This window comes from Rhododendron vialii, chromosome 8a, assembly GCF_030253575.1.
Source record: "Rhododendron vialii isolate Sample 1 chromosome 8a, ASM3025357v1".
NCBI classification, from domain to species: Eukaryota; Viridiplantae; Streptophyta; class Magnoliopsida; order Ericales; family Ericaceae; genus Rhododendron; species Rhododendron vialii.
Window position 1 is genome coordinate 32,030,934 of NC_080564.1, and position 20,312 is coordinate 32,051,245.

A 20,312-nucleotide genomic window follows, 5' to 3' on the forward strand; every position below is an offset into this window, starting at 1 on the left:
TTGGCTGTCGAGATAGACGATTAAGACGCAACTGCAAAGGCTTCTCTCAAGTAATCCAAAAGGTAACCAACCAGTAAGAAACCGGGGTCCAAAAAAAAGACTTGAACCAAAGCAAATTGAACTTGTAAACAACCACCTTGGCTAAGTTCAGAGTAGCAAAGGTAACTCGAAAAGTTTGGAGAAATACAACAATAAGATACGGAGTATGAAAAAATGGAGAAACAAAAAGAGTCAGACTAATATGCAGCATGAGGTGCGCGAGGTTGGACTGCAAAGAGCAAACCCGTATCATATTGGCTGTTCAAAATAAATTTTTTAAAATTTAAACCATTGATTATAATTTCTATAGTGTCTCAGCAGTGTTTCAAACGAAAATGAAGAAGAGAAGGAGAAAGAAAGCGAAATCTCTAATACTTGAGGGACCCTTTCGGATATATGCTGTTTTATTCCCCTCTATCCTGTCCCTCCTCGAACTCGCGCGCTCTGCTCTCTCTTCGAAGCTGCAACCAGTTGAAGAACTGAATACCTAACCCTAGGCCGACCAACTGGTATGCTTCTCTCTCTCTCTCTCTCTCTCTCTCTCTCTCTTAAAGTGTTTCTTTAAGCTCTCTTTTGGAGGAGCTAGGGCTATTGCTGCTCTTTATGAGAAAGGGGTCCGAACATTGGTTCTTTGACAATGAATATCTTCCTCTCAAGTATGGGTTGATTTCATATGCAATGTTTTTGCATCAAATGTTAAGGAGCTTTAGTCCAGTTATTCTTCTAATTCTACCATACATGCATTTCAACACATCTAGATTCTCCTGAATTTAATATCCACATTCATGTGATTCGCTTATAGCCATGGCAGACCCAAGCCGGATAGGCTTTTTAATGTCGAAAGCCCCGAAGCTCGCTATCTAACGCAATCCTACTCAACTAGTCCCATAGGTAAAGGCCTGTTCACATCGCAACTAATAGAAAGAAAAAAAAACTACTGTACTAGACTAGACTTATAGTGGAGGGCTACTGGTTGTTTGGATCTTGACCGGGTCTGAGCTTCCCAAGCTTTATGCTGTTGGGGAACTCTGCGAGGGTCTTCCCGCCTTCTTTTTTAAATCATATTGGAGAAGTTCATAAATGTTCTGACACTTAATCTGGAGGAAAGAGTCCTTGCTTATTTTTGCTCAGATGGGTCAGCCTTCTTCTAAAGAATCTAAGATGCTACTTTTATTGAAATTCAGGTTTTGATTCTGAGAGATGAAGTTCAAAGCATTTCTCACTGACAATGGTGTAAGCCTGTTAGAGAAGAGGTTCCTGCCAGCCTTAGACAAAATGGGAAGAACCTGCCATCTCTACTTGACCCGAGACCACGCAATCTTTCTTCACAACCTCCTAAATGGTGATGGCGTCCAATGCATTGCCCAGTTTCGCAAAGAAGCACTCTTTGATGATTATCGAATCTCCAGCCAAAATGATGACCGCATTGCCTTTGCCATTGATCTCTCCCTCCTCCAACGAGCCCTTCGTAGTGTCATCGCCATCTACGCAGAATTTAGTGGCAGTCACGGTGGCTATGGTGGGGCCTCTGTCTCTAACCGCCTCCAAATCAAGCTGGTAAAGAAACTCCCCCCTCATTCGCAGCAACCAACTCCGTTTCTGACTTTTGAAACCAAGGGTTATAAATCTGCTGTCATTCAAGATGTACCCATTTCAAAACCCTTGTCAAGATCCGATGTACTTGAACTTCAAGGGGCTCTTGAAATGGCCCAAGATTTGCCACGGACTCTAGTTCAAGTCCCAGATATGAATCAGTTGCAGAACTTTGTTGATCGAATGAAGCATGTAGGGGATTTGCTTAATGTTTCCATAACCAAATATGGGGACCTACACTTGCAAATTTCGACTACTTTGATCACCCTTGGTGCTGAGTTTCGTAAGTTGTCAGTTATTGGAGAGCAATCAGAGGTTCCGGTTGGTGAGAGAGATTTGAGTGCTCAATCTCGAACGCAAAGGGCAGTTGAGAGGGGAGATGCGATGACAGTGCAAGTTAGTGTGAAGCATTTTGCTAAGAGTCTTCAGTGTCATTTGGCGAAGCCTGACTGTGCCTTTTATGGAATTGCTGCACAAGGTGCTTGCTTGACTGTGATATTCCAGTTCTTTGTACCAGGTACGCGCCAAAGGGATAAATCAATTAGTCTCCATTGTCGGCTTCCTGTACTTGATCCTGGTGCCAGTTGAAGTCTGGAGTCATTTGAGTATGTTGTTCACTTTGATCTTTTTCCAATGGCACATTCGAAAGATCCAGAATTACCATTCTAAGGCAGTCATGGATGTTTCCGTAGTACATTTTATATTCCCAGTGGCACTGTATCTCTGTGTTTTCTACCTTCCTTAGTAGCTAGTTGTAGTTGATGATGACAATGGAATTGAAGTTGTGCATTGCTTCTACTTACATTGAGAAGTTTGGCTGTATGGATGTAAGTGCATTTTCACTGTGTACAGTTCAGTTACATTCCATCCAGGAGTTGTGCGCCCTCGTATATTGTGTGACCCAGTGAGCTGTGTGTGATTGAGTCTCATCCTTTCTAGGAGAGGAGATAATAAATAGCGGGGGAATCAAGTGAGTACAAGTGGAGCCTCATCCTTGTCTTGCCGTCTCAAATCATCAATTAAGCGAACCAATCTGTGTGCAGATTAGAACATATCGAACAGAATGTTTTTTGTTTGACTTTCGTGCTTTGTTTTTGCTGCCTGGGAGATGTGTAAAGTTTATTTTGGGCTGTTAATGTTACTCCTTGTTTTGGTAGTTCGTTCTGCTCTAGCAAAGACTATAGCTTGGTTTGTGTCCTGTTGGTGTCTGGTTGGTTGTATAAAGGAGGTGCATGTGTTATCTTTGCCACTTTCTAGCCAAATCTGATTCGTGCTGTGTAATGAGCTATGCAGTTGATTCAGTATGAGGCTGTAGGTGTTCACATCCTTCAGCATTGTTTTGTTACCTATCTTCGAGGGGTTGTCCCTTAGAACTTTTGTTTTACTTGAACCCAGTTGTGATTGACGTGTGAATTGTATGACCAAATTTATGCTTGGTGATACATTCTGTTCGGTTCTCACTAGGTTGCTGTGAGGTGGAAGCTTAGTGATTTGTTCATTCTGTTCCTAAACGTAGGGGGGTGCCGACGGTCAATTTGATTCCTGTCTTGTATGGGATGTTATCTTGCCTCTGGATGTCAATACCCCTCCAATGCTCATCAGGCCTTGAGGCTTCTCAATTAACTACAGTAAGCCAAGCAAATTTGAAGGATCTAGTCTCACTTTGAACTTCATAGAAGTGAGGATTTCAGCTTCTTCTCCAGCTTGCATCTCCATTTCTCGAAGCCATACCCATGCAATTGTTCTACTTCCAGTTGTAATTCAGTTAGTCCAGATTATTTCCATTTTGCCGTTTGTTTCATCGCCCTCTTTCAAGATGGATTTGAAACTGCCATTTATATATATCCCACTAGCTCTGCGTAGCCACTTGGCTTAAGATGCAACAATTTACTTTCCTTATTTTTCTTTTTTCTTTTTACTTCTTGGGTATGTCCCTTGTAGGCTGTATATTTGGTTAGCCTTTTTTTTTTTTAATTTCAAGTTGAATTACCAAAAATAAAAAGTAAAAAAGAAAGTGAGACGTGAAGGTGGTTTTTCCACATAATGGGTCCTTGACCTTTGCAACTACGAAACTGAAGAGAAAAGACACAAAATAGGGACAACAATGAAGAAAAAAAGTTTTGAACGGTAGAAAAGTCTGCGAATATGCGAAGCCACCCACCCCGTAAAAAAGAGGCAGGATTTTCTTTTTTATATAGGGAAGGACTACTTCTACTTTATTCCTCTTTTTATCACTACTACTTTCACTATCGTGCATACAACTATACAAGCACAATTACATCATCCAACAGAACATATCAACATTACGAAGCTAAACACCATAGGTATACCAATTTCGTGAGAAATGAGAACAAACCTTCGTGAGAAAACAGAGTTGTTGCCGCAGACGAAGAGAGATGGAAAGAGTGAAATAAGTTAGAAATACAGAGAAACTTGGACCCAGAAGAACTCTTTTATAGGGGGTGTTTGGGGGGAGCGGCTCCCATCCATTTTCTAAGAGTTTGGACTAGTTTTAGCCATTTGTGGATCCTTCCCGGGCCCAAAATAATGATCGGAATTGTTTACGAGTTTGTCGAGAACAGCAACCACGTTGAAAATTATACTGATTGGATAGAGTTGATATGATTTTGAAGCGCATTAAGCTTGCAAAAAAAGAAAAGAAAAGAAGAAGTGTGCAACACTATATTGCAACCCATTTGACACAATTTTCTGAATCTTAATGCATTTCGAAATCATATCAAATAATTGCCGATCAACGAGATTTTTTTTGGGCGTAGTCTATGTTCTCAATGAGCTCTAAATAGTGAAAGATTTCGACCATTGTTGTGGGCCTTGAAAAAGGCCCACAAATGGCTAAAACTAGACCAAAAACTGGATGCTTAAAATTGGATGGGATTCACTCCAATGTTTAGGAGCCTACTTTTCGCTTTTCGCTTTTCATTTTTAATTTTTTGGCTTTTTAGATTATAGTCAAAAGTGTATTTTGAATTTGGTAGAGTGTTTGGATAATATGTGCAGAATATACTTTGCAATAGTAGTGTTTGCTAAGCAAAAATAAAAATAAATAAAAATAGGAGTATTATTTAAGAGATGTGTGATTAAAATGAATTATGAATTGATTTATTACCTTTTTTTTTTTTTTTGTTAAGCGATTTATTACCATGTTGCACCTGGTTATTTTTTACCATGTCAACTACAGACTCATTATGCGCTATGTCCGCATGCGGATGATCAGGGAGTATAAGTCGTTTGAAGTGGAGCTGATGACAAGGTCCGGTTAGTACGAGTTGCAAGGTGAGCCGTCGATAATCTATACTACCTTCAGTGATTGCACCAAGAGGCAGTTACGAAGCAAAATGTCACGGTTAGCTTCCTAGCTGCCTCTAGGTGTGGTCACCGAAGGTAGTATAAGTAATCAACAGCTCACCTTTGTCACGATTCAAGCATTTTTTAAAATATTAAATATACTCAGTCGGATATCATAAGAACTTGATCAATACTTGCTCAATTTTTTTGTCAAGTAAATTGGGCGTTGAATCGATCAAGCATTTATTGATATCTGATTGAGTTGATTTTTTAGAGGCATTCGCTCCCGAACTCAATCCTCGCTCTCTTTGCTCGCGTTTTCAATCCTCTCTCGCACTAGCGAATTTTGGTTGTTTGGAATGTTTTTGGAAGACGTTTTCACTCTCGCGCTCCCGCACCCGTGTGCGAACGCACATTAGGCGACTTAGCCTCCAACACCCTAACATCAAAGACTTTTAAATGTACAAAATGCTTGAAGTACTTGATCCAACTCACCAGTAATCTTTACAAGAACATGAACCACTTCTGAAATGGTGGAATCGAGTTCTATCTCTTACAATCACCTCTCTATCATACATTCTTGATACTAACTTCGCTACATGGTGACAATCCACACAAATTCTTAGGTTCTTGACAATTCTAATTGTCACCCTAGGTTCCGAACTAATCAGCCCAAAGGCAATAGCCAATTTCTCACTGTGCCGATTAAGCGCATTTTCTTTCTCCTCTTCACCTATATCAAGGGACAGCTCTGAAGTATTACATAAATACCCTGCAAACTTCAAATCCTCCATTATTTCCTCTAACTTTGAGTAGATTTCTTTGGATTGAGGATGTGACTGGTCCCCGGCCACAAATTCATGAACTATACCATTCATCTCTATCAAACTGCAACCAGGTGTCTTCTTTAGTCCCCTCTCCATCATCATATTTCTTACTTCGCGCAGATTATCCAACTTATTGCAAACTGCATAAATATTGCATAAGAGAACGCAAACAGCCCCATTATCAGGCTCCAATTGAAGAAGTTCTTTAGCTGCTATTTCAGCCATTTCTACATTTTTATGAACTCTACAAGCGCCAAGAAGAGCTCCCCAGACAATCGAATTTGGTTCCATTGGCATTTTCTTTATAAGTTCTAGAGCTTCTGTTAGATGCCCTGCTCGACCTAGGAGATCAACCATGCACCCATAATGTGCTACACTGGGCTCTATCCCATGATCCAGAGTCATACTAGAGAAAAAAAATCTTCCTTCATTTACCATACCGTTGTGAGTACACGCACATAGAACACCAATATAAGTTACATCATCAGGTGCTATTGAAGCTCTCAGCATATCAGAGAGCATGTCAAGAGCTTCTTTACCCTGTCCATTAATGGCAAAACCAACAATCATGGCAGTCCATGTAAATTTGTCCCTGCAAGCCATTTTTTTAAACACCCTCACCGCCTTTTCTGCATCCCCACATTTAAAGTACATGTCTATCAGAGCATTTGCCACATATATATCATTCTTGACCTGGTTTTTATCTATGTAGGTCTTTACCCATTCCCCTACTTGTAGGGCACCCAATTGTGCACAGGCTGTAAGAATGCTAACCATGGTGAACTCATCAGGATTTACCTTTTCAGTTTGCATCTCACGGAAAAGTATCAGAACCTCTTTAAATTTGTTAAACCGGAGGTACCCATCAATCATGGCCGTCCAAGAGACATAATCTCTTTCTGGCATTTGATCAAAGTACTTTCGAGCTACATCAATTTGTCCAGAATTCACAAACCCTTTCACAATAACAGTCCAGGATACTAAATCTCTCTTTGTCATACTTTCGAATATACCAAGTGCCACATCCATTGCCCCACAAGCTGCATACATGTCAATTAAAGCATTTTCCAATATCAAACTGGGATCAACATTTCCACTCATAATATACTGATGAACCCGCTTGCCAGTCTCAAGATCCTTCAATTTTGAGCAAGCTGATAGCACTGAAACAAGCGTAACTGAAGTTGGTAAAACTCCCTTTCTCGCCATTGCATCGAAAAAATTCCTGGATTCATCAAATCTCTTACTTCTGTTGTATCCAGAGATCATCGCGTTCCAAGAAACCACATCATTTTTTGAGCTCGTATCGAAAACCCCACGAGCAATATCTATCTGACCACAAAGAGAATACATACATACCAAAGCTCTTTGGACAAACAAGTTAGAATCAAACCCAAACTTGCACACATGAGCATGTACCAGTTTCCCACTTTGTAATGCAGCATCACTCGTATAACCCTTGAGCAAAAACGGGAACGTGTAAGTGTCCGGCTTGATATTCTTTTCCAACATCTCTTTATAGAATGAAACTGCATAATTTGGACAGTTTATTCTAGTAAAGCCCTTGATCATTGTATTCCAGATGTAGACGTTTGGTTCCGGAATTGCGTCAAACACGTAGCGGGCGTAGTTCATACAGCCAGCCTTGTTAGTGCAACAGAATGCAATGATCTTCGAATGCAAAACGGGTTCAGAGGCTATGCCTTTATGGATAATTTGCGAGAGGGTTTGCTTGAGTTGGTCCATTGAATTGCAGTTTTCAAAGAGAGAGAGTGGTGGGTTGGTTTCTGGAGAGGAGTGAAGGTGGGTCAGAGGAGAGATGTGGGTTGGAGATAGAGAAGCCACAATAGTAGCCATTTTCTTCTTGAATGATGAGTGAAGGAACTGGGTTTTGGGCAGAATTGAGAGTGGCATTCGCTTGAAGTCAGGAATTTGCTCAACATGTTAGGTTTTGAATTTACTTCCTTGGAGCATCAGGGGTCATGAGGAGCTATTTTTGGCCCCGAAAATTGATCAATGGAAATATGACAAGACATGGAGCTGAACTGGAGTTCAAATTTTTTTTTTTCTTGAACGGAACTTGAGTTCAAATTCAGAAGCCATCTCTTCTTTGGTGGTAAAGTAACTGAGCTATTTTTTTTTTTTTCAACGGTCACGATGTTCGGATCAGCTCACTTCCGGTCATATGCAGACCATCTACACCGGCACTAGAGGATTCACAAAATATTATGACTTTCTTGCAGCAAAACTCCAAGAATCGTACACTAATCAATTGTGTGGGGAGCAAACCTACCATCCATCCGAACTATGAGGCTGAGATTTGCTACTTCACCCTATTGTGGTTAAGCACTATGGCTGCATTTGGAAACCATAGGGTTGGCCCTGGACGGGGCTTCAAGCTCAAATTTGCTCCCTTTAAAAGTTCTTATATTCGTAATCTTTCATGTGCTATGATGCTATCAATTTTCATGGGATTAGTCCATTGAAATTTTGCTCCGACTTTAACTTGATTCCCCACTAGTGGACGGTGGGATTAATCCTTCAAAAATAGTCCTAAACTGGCCTGGACACCTTGAGATATCACAAAGAAAAACCAGAGATATGTACTCTGGTCGATCTCTGTTAATACCAACAACATGGAAGCCAATAGAAAGGATTCGCCACAAAATTAGAAATTCAATTGCACAGTACATCAAAAGGCGGTATCAGGCTATCAGCTATCACAAGAAGAGCGAGCAAGACGACTGAGAAGCTACAAAAAAAGAAAAAAAGAAAAAGAAAAGCAGATTATAACAAAAAGGCACTGCCACCAATAAATTGCACGGGATTTGACAGTGTGATGGCCACTGCAATCATCTATACTTCCATTGATCTCCAAGTGCAATATAATCCCAAGCTAATCGCATACAATGTACTTTAATTGTTTTCTCTCACTTTGAACAGTTCTCGATCAGGAGAAACTCAGTTCTTCAATATCACGACCGCATTCCCATGGGGAATAATACGATACTGGGGCGTCATGGGTACATCTAAGGGTGGATTGTCACTTCTGATCATTGAACATGAGATCGTTTATTTGGTTGATGCCAATATCAGATATGGGCTCAATTGGCTGCTCATCGCCTTCCGCTGATGGCTCAAAGCTCAAAGGTTCTCTACTATATTCATCTGCAGAATAAAGCAGCATCAAGTTGTGATAATACAGAAAATAATGCAAGAACTAAATAACAAGTTCAAAACCACTTCTGTCACCGACTACATGGCTTGCTGCATTCAACAAGTTTTCTGCTTTGGAGTGAAACTTTACTGGTTTTAGATGGATCAATTGTGATTGAGGGAGTACATTGTCAAGTATAGAAAAACTGAACGTAAACAAACAGCATGGCCAGATCCAAAAAAACAAACAAACAGCATGGCCGGTTATGGCTCACCAAAGATTGTGTTCAAGGAAGTTGGAGGAGGGGTTGCCATGAAGTTGAGGCCAATGTAGAATCCAATGGCTAACACTATGGTAACCATTGCATAAGTTGGTACTGCCAGTGCCCAATACCTGAAAGGTAAAACCAAGTAAACCTCATAACAGATAAATCTCCAAGGAAAATTGAAGGGAGAGAGTGTAACAAGAATAACAATGACCTCCACAACTTTTGGCTCACATAGTTCCAACATTTTTGTCTTGGTTCTGAACTCATCCAAAGTATAAATTTGGCACACCATTATGTTCTCAAACTCCAATCCTATTTCTCTTTTGTTTGTCCAGCAAAATTCATCAGAATAGATAAATCCTACTACATAATTGTCAAGTCCTTTCCCTCCAAATTCAAAACCACCAAGGTGCAAATCCATGGAGCACCTTAGTTGAGTCCAATGTCGGCCATGCCACAAGTAAAGGCCAACCTTGACAAACTCAAAAAACTTAAAGAAGAAAATTCAGAAGTTTTGGCTTGATCTCACCTTGCATGAAACCTCGAAAATTCTACCTATGGAGGCTTTAAATGGAGATGGTATGTACAGACACGGAAATATCTAGCGCAGAGAATTTTGGTATTGAAGAACTTCAAGGACAAATCTTACTCACTTGCTCGGATAATAAAAGATCCCAATAGTGTGTAACCAAGGCTCAGGAACATATGCCCATACCAAGAAAATAACTGCCCATGAGAAAAAAAAAAAAAAGTATATCAGACTTTCAGAAAGCACCAAATGAATGTAATTTGCTCAATAAAGAGATACATGAGAAAAAGAACTCTTAATCAGAGAGATTAACATTCTTGGAAATGAACAACTTCAACATCATTGCACTTAGGCCTTACACATAAAGCAAAAATCCATCATAAGCCCAGCAAACATTAGGTGCTTGCGTCCAAACCATCTCAAACTTGAGTCAACTCACGAGAACTAACAGCATCAAACATATTGCAAATTAAGATCTTTTTAGCTTTTACAGTGACCCTCATAAATAATCACAAACAGCTTCCAACCCTGAGGAAAATAAGCGAGCTCACTCCAACAGGAAATCTCTATAAACATAGTCAATTTTTTTTCACACCACAGAACACATTCAAGTGTATCAAAGTATCCACAAATAACTGACAAGTTGTGGTTGGACAGTTATGCCTTTCCAAAACTGTGCAAACATCTGTAAAATTTCCGGCCTGCAGAACTTAATATCCATTAAACACCAGATGCTATCCAAGCTATCATACCAACCAAATGTATCCTATATGGGTGCATTCCAGATATAACAAACCACAACCTGATAAACTAGCAAAAGAAATGGGAAACGATATATAAAGAAGCAAACAATGGAAGAGAATTCTCCACAATGAGAGGCGAAGTATACCTGTAGCAACAACAGTTGATATGGAGCCAACAAAGCCATATACTTCAGAAGGCTTTGGACCATGCTCTCCAGACGGGCCAAACCCAGAATCCTTGTCATCAGGCTCTGGAAAGGACAGGGTTCCCTTCCTTTTCCTAGAGAGACTGAGGACCCTTCTTGGACTATTGACAGAACGAGGATCTTCCATCACCCTCTCGTTCAGCATTCCGTGCTCGATCAAACCCGTATTCTTACTTCTGCAACACAAAATCCCACTGGCTGCAGAGGTGAAACGAGGAGATACATTCACAACCACATTTCTAATATCAAAAAATTGATACAATGCAGTATCAAGAAATGGTTTTTTTTTTTTTTTTTGTTTCCTTAGTATGTTATAGGAACACCACTATTGCAGTGTATTGATGTTTATAAGAAAAAAAATTACGGATGGAGCAAGGACTTTAGTTTGGTGGTTGGAAAAATTTAGCTTGAATGATACCCTAGTTGTTTTCCAATTTTCCTATAAACTGTATTGCACTCAGTCCTCAAACTACTGAGAATTTCATATTATTAAGAGACATGGTAATCTGGGGGGAAATTCCATGATTCAAGGACAAATAGGATCTTTGAGAAAGTAAATCAACAAACAAATTGAATCATAGATGACTTCAATTTGAATCATAAATTGAACAAATTGATTTTACATAGAATCCAGACACAAAGGGGAGCTGAGGCTTGGGACATGGAGTTTAATTGGGCAACTGGTTTCTGTCAAGGCAAAAGCTTTTGTTTCTTGTTGTTTAAGCTGGCTTTTGCAGCAGGAGTGTATTTCATCTGGGCGGAGAGTACTTTCAGAGTATTTAACTGGGGAAATCAAAAGTAATATTTTCAAACCTCAGGCAAAAATGTTAGTAAAATTTCAACGGAGCAATCTTAAATTCTAAGCATGTGTATAAAAAGTCCAGTTAATTGACCCCATTGCTCTGGTCTGGGTCCTGTTTGCATGCATCAAAGGGTGGTTCAAACTACCAATCAAACATTTCACCAAACAGGTGGTGGGCATCTCATAAATGGTGAAGCTTCAGCAATTACAATGATAGCACGACGGAGACGTAAAATGCTGGTATATGATTACCTGTAGGCTCGCAAGGAGAGAGAGAGAGAGACGAGGACGATGACAAGGCGAGCTGGCCTTTTCACCTTCTGACTCCGTCACTCAGCTATCGTTCTCATATTTTCGTTGACCTCAATCTCTAATAGACTCCCAAACTTTTAAAAAATTCAATTTTACTCCTGAATTTTTCTTCCCTTATTCAAATAGGCCTCTTCCTTCTAAATCCGTCAAATTGGTAAGGAAAATTGCTAACATGGTCAGTTTTTCCGTTAAATGCTGACTTGGTGTGTCTCTCTCTCTCTCTTGAACCCAATAACTCTCCCTGCCCCCTCCTCCTCCTCCTCGCAACCAAAAAGTGCACACTTGGTAGTCCAATCCTCGATCGCTTCCTCATCTCCACCCAACTCCTCTTTTTTCACGGCAGTCTCGTCACCTCCTATCTCTACCTCCATTCTGATTTTGACAAGTTGAAGTCGATGGGGAAACAATTTGAGTTTGGGCTTGCAGTTATGATTACAAATTAGGTTGCTGATTGTGTAAGACCAAATGATGGAGTGAATGAGCTTTGGGTTGGGAATTTGCACAACCCACTCTTTTCTAAAGAGAGCTTTGAAATTTCACACTTAAGAACTATGGGATTTGGGGGAAGAGAGAGGATGTTGAAGAATTGAATAATAAGATAATAAGAGATCGAGGGTGAGGAGGAATTTGAAGAGGGAAGTATTGATGGGTAGGATCTTAATTTTGAAATTGGGAGTAAGTTGGGTCAAAGTGGTTTGGAAATGGGTCAAGGAGGATTGAGTTGTGTGGGGGTTGTGGTGGTGGTGCGGCGGTGGAGGGGATTGTGGTGGGGTGATGGTGATGGTGGTGTGTGTGTGTGAGAGAGAGAAAACGATAGAGAAAGGCACAAAGTCAGCATTTAACGGAAAACATAACACATTTTTAGCAATTTTTGTTATCAACGGATTTAGATGACAGGAGTCTATTTGAATAACGGGGGATTGAGTTGGGTGGTGTTTCAGCACTTATGTTTTGTTATGATCTTTAACTAGTTAAAAAACTGTTGAGAAATTTTAGTTAAACTACAACACATGCAACTCGTGACGGACAATCAATCAAGAAACAACGGACGCAAAATACAAAAAGTCCACGTGGTTTACCAAACATTCAATTAGGTCCATCCACGGCTTACACTAATTTTTCACTGTGTAGCGAATTAAAAGAGTACAATATATTACATCGTCTGTTGTGTGTAACAAGTGTTTATATCATAGTATTTAAATCACCTACCTTAATATTCATGTCTATGTCAAATCTTGGGTATTAGGAGTAGTCTCCAAAGCACAAATTAAATGGAATCAAACTTCACAAACGCCCCAATCATTTTAATGTAGAGAGCACTCTTGTATGCTAGCTTTCACCTAAGAGGCCAGGGATCGAGCCTTTTTTTCATTGTTTGTTTCTAACTTATTAAAATATTTTTGTTCGAGCAATGTTATGGTGATCACCGTATTAAGATTAAGTATCATCTGTTCTGATGGTGGAACATGCCAAGTGAGATCAATTTTAGTCAATGCATTAATGACACTTCAAGAGATCAATACAGTCTCATGACCAAAGCATTAATATTTTTCTTGAATTGTTGTAGGGGCAAAACAGAGATTCTGTTAACGGGTGCCAATTATCTTGGAAGTTCAATAATAACGAATAACCAAGGGATTGACTAAGTGGTCTTAGCCTGAAACTTAGGTGTTTGCTCCATTCTAAGGTCTTAGGTTCGATTCTCCTTGTCAACAACTCATTAAAAAAAAATAATAATAAATCTCACATAAGGGGTTTCCAAGATATTACTATGACCTTATAATACGATGTTATGTATATGATGGCAACCGCCACTGATTGCTACATATTATGTCTAATTTAATTGTTGCAGACTCTCACATAGTTATTACGTACATCATTGCATTCTAAGTAATTTCTCGTGATCCTATACAACTCTCTTGCCCATTTGGAGAAAAGAAAAAAAATAAAAACTGTTTTTGTTTTGATATAGACTGCAACAAGACTGGAGTGAGGGGTGACCTTCCGAGTAAGTCTACAGTTACCGATCGGGAAATCCCGATCGGAATCCCGATGCCCTGCCGGGCACTATTTGGCCACCGGACGGCCGATTCGATCCGTCCAATAATTCTAAAAAAAAAACCAAGTGGGCTTACGCGAGAATAAACGGCATCCGACGTGTGTAAGTGGCCGATCCAAGCACTTCATTTTTGTGTTTGGATCGGCCAAAAAAGGAGTGCTTGGATCAGCCACTTACACACGTCAAATGCCATTTATTCTCGCATAAGCCCACTCGGTTTTTTTTTATAGAATTATTGGACGGATCGGATCGGCCATCCGGTGGCCGGAGAGTGCCCGGTGGGACGTTGGGATTCTGATCGGGATTTCCCGATCGGTAACAGTAGACTTTCTGTGACCTTTAACACCTTGTCATTTTTGTTGGAGTTTACTCTCTCTCTCTCTCTCTCTCTCTCCGACACACGCACAGAGATCGCTTGTATAAGGAAGCACAGTAAATGCCTGAAATTTAGTACTACCCGAACAAGCACTGATCGAGAGAAACAGAGATGGAAGAAAACAGAGATGGAGATGACAGAAGCGCGCGTTTGCGTTTCTACGTACCCTCTGCAGTTGCACTGACTCCCTAGCAATTACATGTCGGCATTCAAGTTGCGATCAATCAAATACAAAGCTTTGATTTTCCGCTTGACCAAAAAAAATACAAAGCTTTTGAAACACGCCACCCCTCCAACTGAAGAAGATTTTCAGTGTCGAGCGGGAGAGATTTTTCAGTGCCGAGCGGGTATATCCCACGTGGTACCCGCTTGACGTATCCGAGCCGTCCATTATCCTTTTGGACGGTTCGGATTGAAACCATCTCTTTCCTCTCACCCCAACACTTTTTCTATCTCCAAATCTGAGCCGTTCAAATATGAAATGGACGGTTCGGATGCGCAAGCGGACACCACGTGGTATCCGCTCGGCAAATCCGGACCGTTCATTTCGGCTTTAGACGGATTATCCTGGGAGAAAGACATCAATTAATTCAACCTCAACACTCTTGGATACGCAGCATCTCTGTTTTAAGGATGTATACGCCGAGAAACACAGCATTCAGTTCGATTTTGTATCGTTTTTTCGTTTACTGTTTACTGTTTTTTCGTTTTTTGTAATCTGGTAAATTTCAGGTAGCATATAATGGAATTGTTATACAGAATTACATTTCCCACATCACCTTCACCTCTCACTTGACGATCACAGCTGGTCATTTTGTAAGTCTCATAATCTTGTTCGCGCGGTTTGGATTTTGACGGAAATTTTTTAAAGTAATAAGTGAAAAAAAATAAATAGAGAAAATATATATTGGAGATCGTACCAAGAATTTTGAAACCCCAAAAACGAATAAGGTTTCTCAGAGCGTGTGTCATCCATACAAAAGAAAAAAGTTAGATCGATGAATCAAACAGTACGTAGCTCACTGCGCTTACACATTTTCTTCGCAAAATGAGGAGTGATTTTTCAGTGCCGAGCGGGTATATCCTACGTGGTACCCACTCAGTGAATCCGAGCCTTCCGATACACTTTTAAACAGCTCGGATTGAAACCCTCTCTTTTCTCTTACCCCAACACTTTCTTTTTCATTTTTCTCTCTCCAAATCTAAGTCGTTCAAATACGAAATGAACGGCTCGGATGCGCGAGCGGGCACCGCGTAATACCCTCTCAGCACTGAAAATTTTCCCCTAAATGAGATACAACGTACAATATATATCAATTCATTCGTGCTATCTACTCTACTGTATCTGCAAAGGAGAAATCAAGAAAGTACGTACTCTAGGTACTAGGAGAATGAATTCTGTCCGGCGCCGGCGAACAAGGGGTTTTCCGCCACCTCCAGTGTGGGCCTCCACCGAACGTTTTTTTGGATAATCTGAACCGTGCATCTTGTAAGACCTGCAAAATAATGTATCTACGCAAAAAATCAGCTTGTCCAGACATCGATAGGTATGTCAAAAGTTGAGTTTTAGATGGAAATAAGAGCGGCATGGATCTGTCAACTGTTTTTTAAGTTAAATTGTCCACGGTCGTCCATTCTTTCGTCTTAAAATCAACTTTTGACATATCTATCGATGTCCGGACAAACTTATTTTTTGCGTGGATATATTATTTTGCGCGCTCTATATGATGAACGGTTCGGATTATCCAAAAAAAATCAGGAAAGAGGGCCACGGGAATGACTGAAAACCCCATTTTCCTCCGCCTCCGGAAAGAATGTTTTCTCATGTACTATATGTTAATGCATGGGAGAAAACTAATGGAAAAGTTGAGAAAAGAAGAAGAAGGGGAAACTGAAGCAGCATTCCATGGAATAAATGATTTTTTTTTTGAACAGCAAAAAAATTTCATTAATCTTGAAATTTCATTAATCTTGAAATTTTTACAAGTTATTAGGAGTAAGGAAATAATATCATGCTCAAAGAGCAATCGTCTGTCCAATCTGAGACCCAATCCCTACGATGACGATGCTATGCAGGAGTAGTAGCCATCCAAATAGGGAGAAGAAAATTATGGGATATCAGATTTCACATGAATTATTACCAGTAAAATGTACAACAAAAAGTAGCTCAAGATATAATGATTAAATTTTACAGTAAATAAGGGGCGGCTGTTGTGAGATTTCAGGAGTTGATCAACTTTAAAAAAAAAAAAAAGCACTAGTATTTCATTTTTTTTAGATATAATTTGATTTTTCTTTAGTGTCGGCTACACTGCATTGATCATACGTAGAAAGTCAGAGTAAGCGAAAATTCACTCAAATTTGTGCGTAACTAAAACATGTAGTTCAAGGGAACCAAGTAAACTAAGCAACCTATCATATGTTTTTTTTTAATAAAAAAATTCTAGTGCTTTTTTCCACCGATAAGCTAAAATTTCGCGGCCACCCTAAATTCACATTTCACGCCAAATTGAAAGGAAGTCAGCAAAAATAAGAAAAAATCCCAAAAGAGAAAATGTACTCACCTTAAATAAGAAAACACAAATATTGATGAAAGAGCCCTGCAATTATTCGACTATCTACGACGCCTCCCGTGGATAGTGTTCGAAATTTCTCAATAAACTTCTTTGGAATCAATTCAATGATGAGCGTAAGTTAGACCGAACACCTAATTATAAAAAAAATAAAATATATTACAACTCCAGTGGATAGCATTCATCATATCCGTCATTGATCGGTCACCAAGAATCACATTTCACGGGAAAAAAAAATAAAGATGTAGCTGTATGTAATCTGATCGATCGAGATGATAAAAGGTGTGATAATTCAATTCAATTGTACAGGTTGACAAAGCCCTATTGCCATGTTTTTGCAGAGCATTCTTGAACTTCTACCCCCTATCCGAAGGAAAAGAAATAGCTGGAAGATTAAGAAGTTCAAGAAAGCCGTGGAAAGGCATGACAGGACTTGCTCAAATTTGGCTCTCGATGTTTCCCTCCTTCACATACGAGAGAGAGAGAGAGAGAGAGAGAGAGAGAGAGAGAGAGAGGATTCATGAGAGAGTAGAGACTGCAGATTGCATTTACTTATAACAAAGCTAGGGGACGAAGGATGAGAGAGAGAGAGAGAGAGAGAGAGAGAGAGAGAGAGAGAGGGGCGGGGGGGTGTTGAGAACCTTTGTCCGTATGAGAGGGGTTGAGAAACCTGTTGGACTGCAATTACACATTGGGAGCAAAAACAATAATGGTACACCAAATCTATATGTAAATTAACTGAATTATCGTATGAGAGTTTCACATAAATAATCGGAGCTGTTTAATTTGTTTAGAATATAATTTCAGAGTTTCTGTGAAAAAATCGGTTCATTCGAATATTGGTAAAGGCCTTGATTGATTTTCGTCCTTGAATTTGCATGGAATAATATTGAATGAATTGATCAAATCTCTACCGATATCCGAATAAGCTGATTTTTTTGAAAGTACCTTTGCAATAATGTATTTTAGAAAATTGAACGGTCTCGATAATTACTGTAAGACCTCAAAATAGATCCCATGCAAACTGATGTACACTAAATGGGGTACCCATAGTTAAGCTCAATTGGGAGTGGAGAGGGTAGTGGGTCAGGTTAACTTTAGTGTTGGAGCCACTAATTAACATAAGTGAGACACCTATTAAACGCATTTCCAAAAAAAATTAATAAACAATGCTAGAAAAAAAATGGTGCTTATGATAATTATAAGAACATTATAACAATAATAATAATACCTCACATATTTATTAAGAAAATTACTCAGATAAATCATTAAAACAAACCAATTTGTTAAATTATCTCAATGGGTCAAATCTAAGAGCGACTACTAAATCGTCATATTGAGCAATATTGGTCCAATTCGAAAGAATATCATTTTTTTTTCAAATTTTATTCCTAGATCTCCATATTCGAATGCATTGTGAGTTCTAGACATAAGAAAAAAAAGAGACTATAGTCAAAACTGTAAATAATTGCTAAAGTATAATGCATACAGCCCCTGATTTAGTCCAGCTTTTTGAATTTTGGAGTTTATATATGCATTAATTTTAGAGTTTGAAATAATAAGTGGTGGTCATATTTCCCATTATACATCTCATTTTACTAGTGTAGTGAAATTGTTCTAATATTGCAAATAGAAAGTTGAGGATGAAGTGGTATACAAATGTATTTGAGTGATTAAAATGGAATAATTTATCAAATTAATAAGGTAAATTGCAAAATTTGGAGAGAAAAAAGAATGCAGTGGTACAACTTACAACAATCAACTCAAAAGTTACAAGTACATTAACGCATTCGGCCACATGTGCAGGACTCGGATCCCGTCCATTTTCCTCATATCAGTTCGGTCCATTTGAGTGCATCCGAGCCGTCCAAAAGTGTTTTAGACGGCTCGGATTTAAAGTGAGTGTTTTTTATTTTATTTTTTTAAAACACTCCTTCAAATCTGAGTCGTCTAAAATATTTTTGAACTGTTTGAATGCACCAAATTGACCGAACCCGGAAAAATGGACAGGATCCGGCCCCATGTATGCAACCATTGATATACTCCTACAGTTGTTGACTTTTGAGGTACATATGGAGGATTTACGTGATGAGACCTATGGACACCACAAGGACACTGGCTCCCTTCCAGAACATCTTCTTAAAAAATAAGTATTTATTTTATATTTTTAAATTTAAAAATAATATAAATGAAATTTTTTTTTTCAATTTTTTTTTCACCGTATAAAAGATCTCAATGAGATATATCAAATAAGATCTATATTGATAGGAAAATTATTTACGTAAACACATAATTTTTAAGCTTGAAATTGCCTACTTAAAAAATAAGTACTTATTTTCGTTTCCGGAACGGGGCCTAATGGAGTTTTCTTTGCCATTCATAAAAAAAAAAAAAAAAAAAGCAAATTAATGACAAGGCATTTCTCAATTGGTAAGGTTTTTTTTTTTTTTGTCATACGATATAGATCATCAGGGGTTAGCAAAGTGTTAGTACATTAGTCAACGAGGGTGATTCAAAGGCCATCCATAGTCCTGAGTCTCCAACCTGTTCCCCATGGAATTCGAACTCAGGTCACTACTGAAGAGAGAATTGAGACAACCAACTAACTTAACAAGCTGGTGCATACATACTGGCAAAAAAATGCAGGGCCGGGCGACCAACCGTTAATTAAGCTCAGGGGTGATCCGATGGTACATTGAGACCATCCCAGCAGCAATAAAGGTCTGAATGTTTAATTGAAGTTTCAGGTGTAACCAAAATTAGTATAAACCACCGTAGTAAAATCCTGGTAACCTTGACTTCGACTTGCTCAACAAATCTAGGTACGTACCTTAATTTACTTCTGAATGCGGTCCCCCAACTATGTCATCCATGAGTAAAGGTTTACACATAACACATGCATAATTGTACGTCTACTTCCTTTTCATTTAAGGTATCGGGGTGAAAACGAGCTGAGCCAATCGAACAAATTTGTCGTGTTCAAGCGGTAAGCGAGCCAAAATTTTGAGCTCGACTCAGCCGTTAACGACCCGAGCTATATATATATTTTAGGGTAAATTAACCTTTCATTAAGCACAACAAACACTAAACTAGGGGCCGAAAACCCTTAGTAGTTAGTACACATGCTAGATTGAAAACATCTGGGAAACTTGCTTTTTTGCAACTATGTGGTCGATCTGGCTTGTGAGAAATGACTACATTTTCAATAATGCATCTACGCAGGTTGGGGAGGTGTTGAATCTTATCAAAACCAAGGTGGCTATGTGGATGAGGACCAAGCACGACCTCAAGTTATATACGGTGGAGGATTTTAAGGGATACCTTGATGGGATTCGTAAGCTGAGATTATAGTTTTCCCATGAGGTGTTTCTCATCCAATGCTCCGTTGGAGATGTGTTTCTTTTTTTATGTATTTTTCTGTCTTTTGTGAGATGTTACTTTGCATCTCCCTCTTATCCCCTCCCTTCGAGCAGAATAAAAACGAGTTGAGCTTTTCTGAGCCAAACTAAGCTTTAGAGTGTG

General features: G+C 39.2%; 3 protein-coding genes across 3 annotated transcripts; 1 reads left to right on the forward strand and 2 right to left on the reverse strand.

Moving 5' to 3' along the window:
• The first annotated feature begins 354 nt into the window (after positions 1-354).
• LOC131335390 (uncharacterized) lies at positions 355-2,454 on the forward strand. Its single transcript, XM_058370713.1, has 2 exons — positions 355-548; positions 1,224-2,454. The coding sequence occupies exon 2, from the start codon at positions 1,240-1,242 to the stop codon at positions 2,218-2,220; it is 981 nt and encodes a 326-aa protein (XP_058226696.1). The 5' UTR covers positions 355-548; positions 1,224-1,239; the 3' UTR covers positions 2,221-2,454.
• Positions 2,455-5,386: 2,932 nt separating this feature from the next.
• Positions 5,387-7,942, reverse strand: LOC131335391 (putative pentatricopeptide repeat-containing protein At3g15930). The gene has a single exon (XM_058370714.1). The coding sequence runs from the start codon at positions 7,677-7,679 to the stop codon at positions 5,430-5,432; it is 2,250 nt and encodes a 749-aa protein (XP_058226697.1). The 5' UTR covers positions 7,680-7,942; the 3' UTR covers positions 5,387-5,429.
• Positions 7,943-8,421: 479 nt separating this feature from the next.
• LOC131335392 (phosphatidylinositol N-acetylglucosaminyltransferase subunit P-like) lies at positions 8,422-11,838 on the reverse strand. Its single transcript, XM_058370715.1, has 6 exons — positions 11,723-11,838; positions 11,292-11,451; positions 10,609-10,866; positions 9,844-9,916; positions 9,197-9,315; positions 8,422-8,933 (listed from the first exon to the last, which is right to left on the reverse strand). The coding sequence occupies exons 2-6, from the start codon at positions 11,329-11,331 to the stop codon at positions 8,809-8,811; spliced, it is 615 nt and encodes a 204-aa protein (XP_058226698.1). The 5' UTR covers positions 11,332-11,451; positions 11,723-11,838; the 3' UTR covers positions 8,422-8,808.
• Between the last annotated feature and the right edge of the window lie 8,474 nt (positions 11,839-20,312).

What these genes read in the sequence shown, in the direction of transcription:
- LOC131335390 (XM_058370713.1), top strand. Translation starts at nt 1,240, where the DNA reads ATGAAGTTCAAAGCATTTCTCACTGACAATGGTGTAAGCCTGTTAGAG.
- LOC131335391 (XM_058370714.1), bottom strand. Translation starts at nt 7,679, where the DNA reads ATGCCACTCTCAATTCTGCCCAAAACCCAGTTCCTTCACTCATCATTC.
- LOC131335392 (XM_058370715.1), bottom strand. Translation starts at nt 11,331, where the DNA reads ATGTCCCAAGCCTCAGCTCCCCTTTGTGTCTGGATTCTAT. An exon ending in ATCTTTTATTATCCGAGCAA is followed by an intron (nt 9,316 to 9,843) that starts GTGAGTAAGATT and finishes TTTACCTTTCAG; the next exon opens with GTATTGGGCACTGGCAGTAC. An exon ending in TTCCTTGAACACAATCTTTG is followed by an intron (nt 8,934 to 9,196) that starts GTGAGCCATAAC and finishes TTTATTCTGCAG; the next exon opens with ATGAATATAGTAGAGAACCT.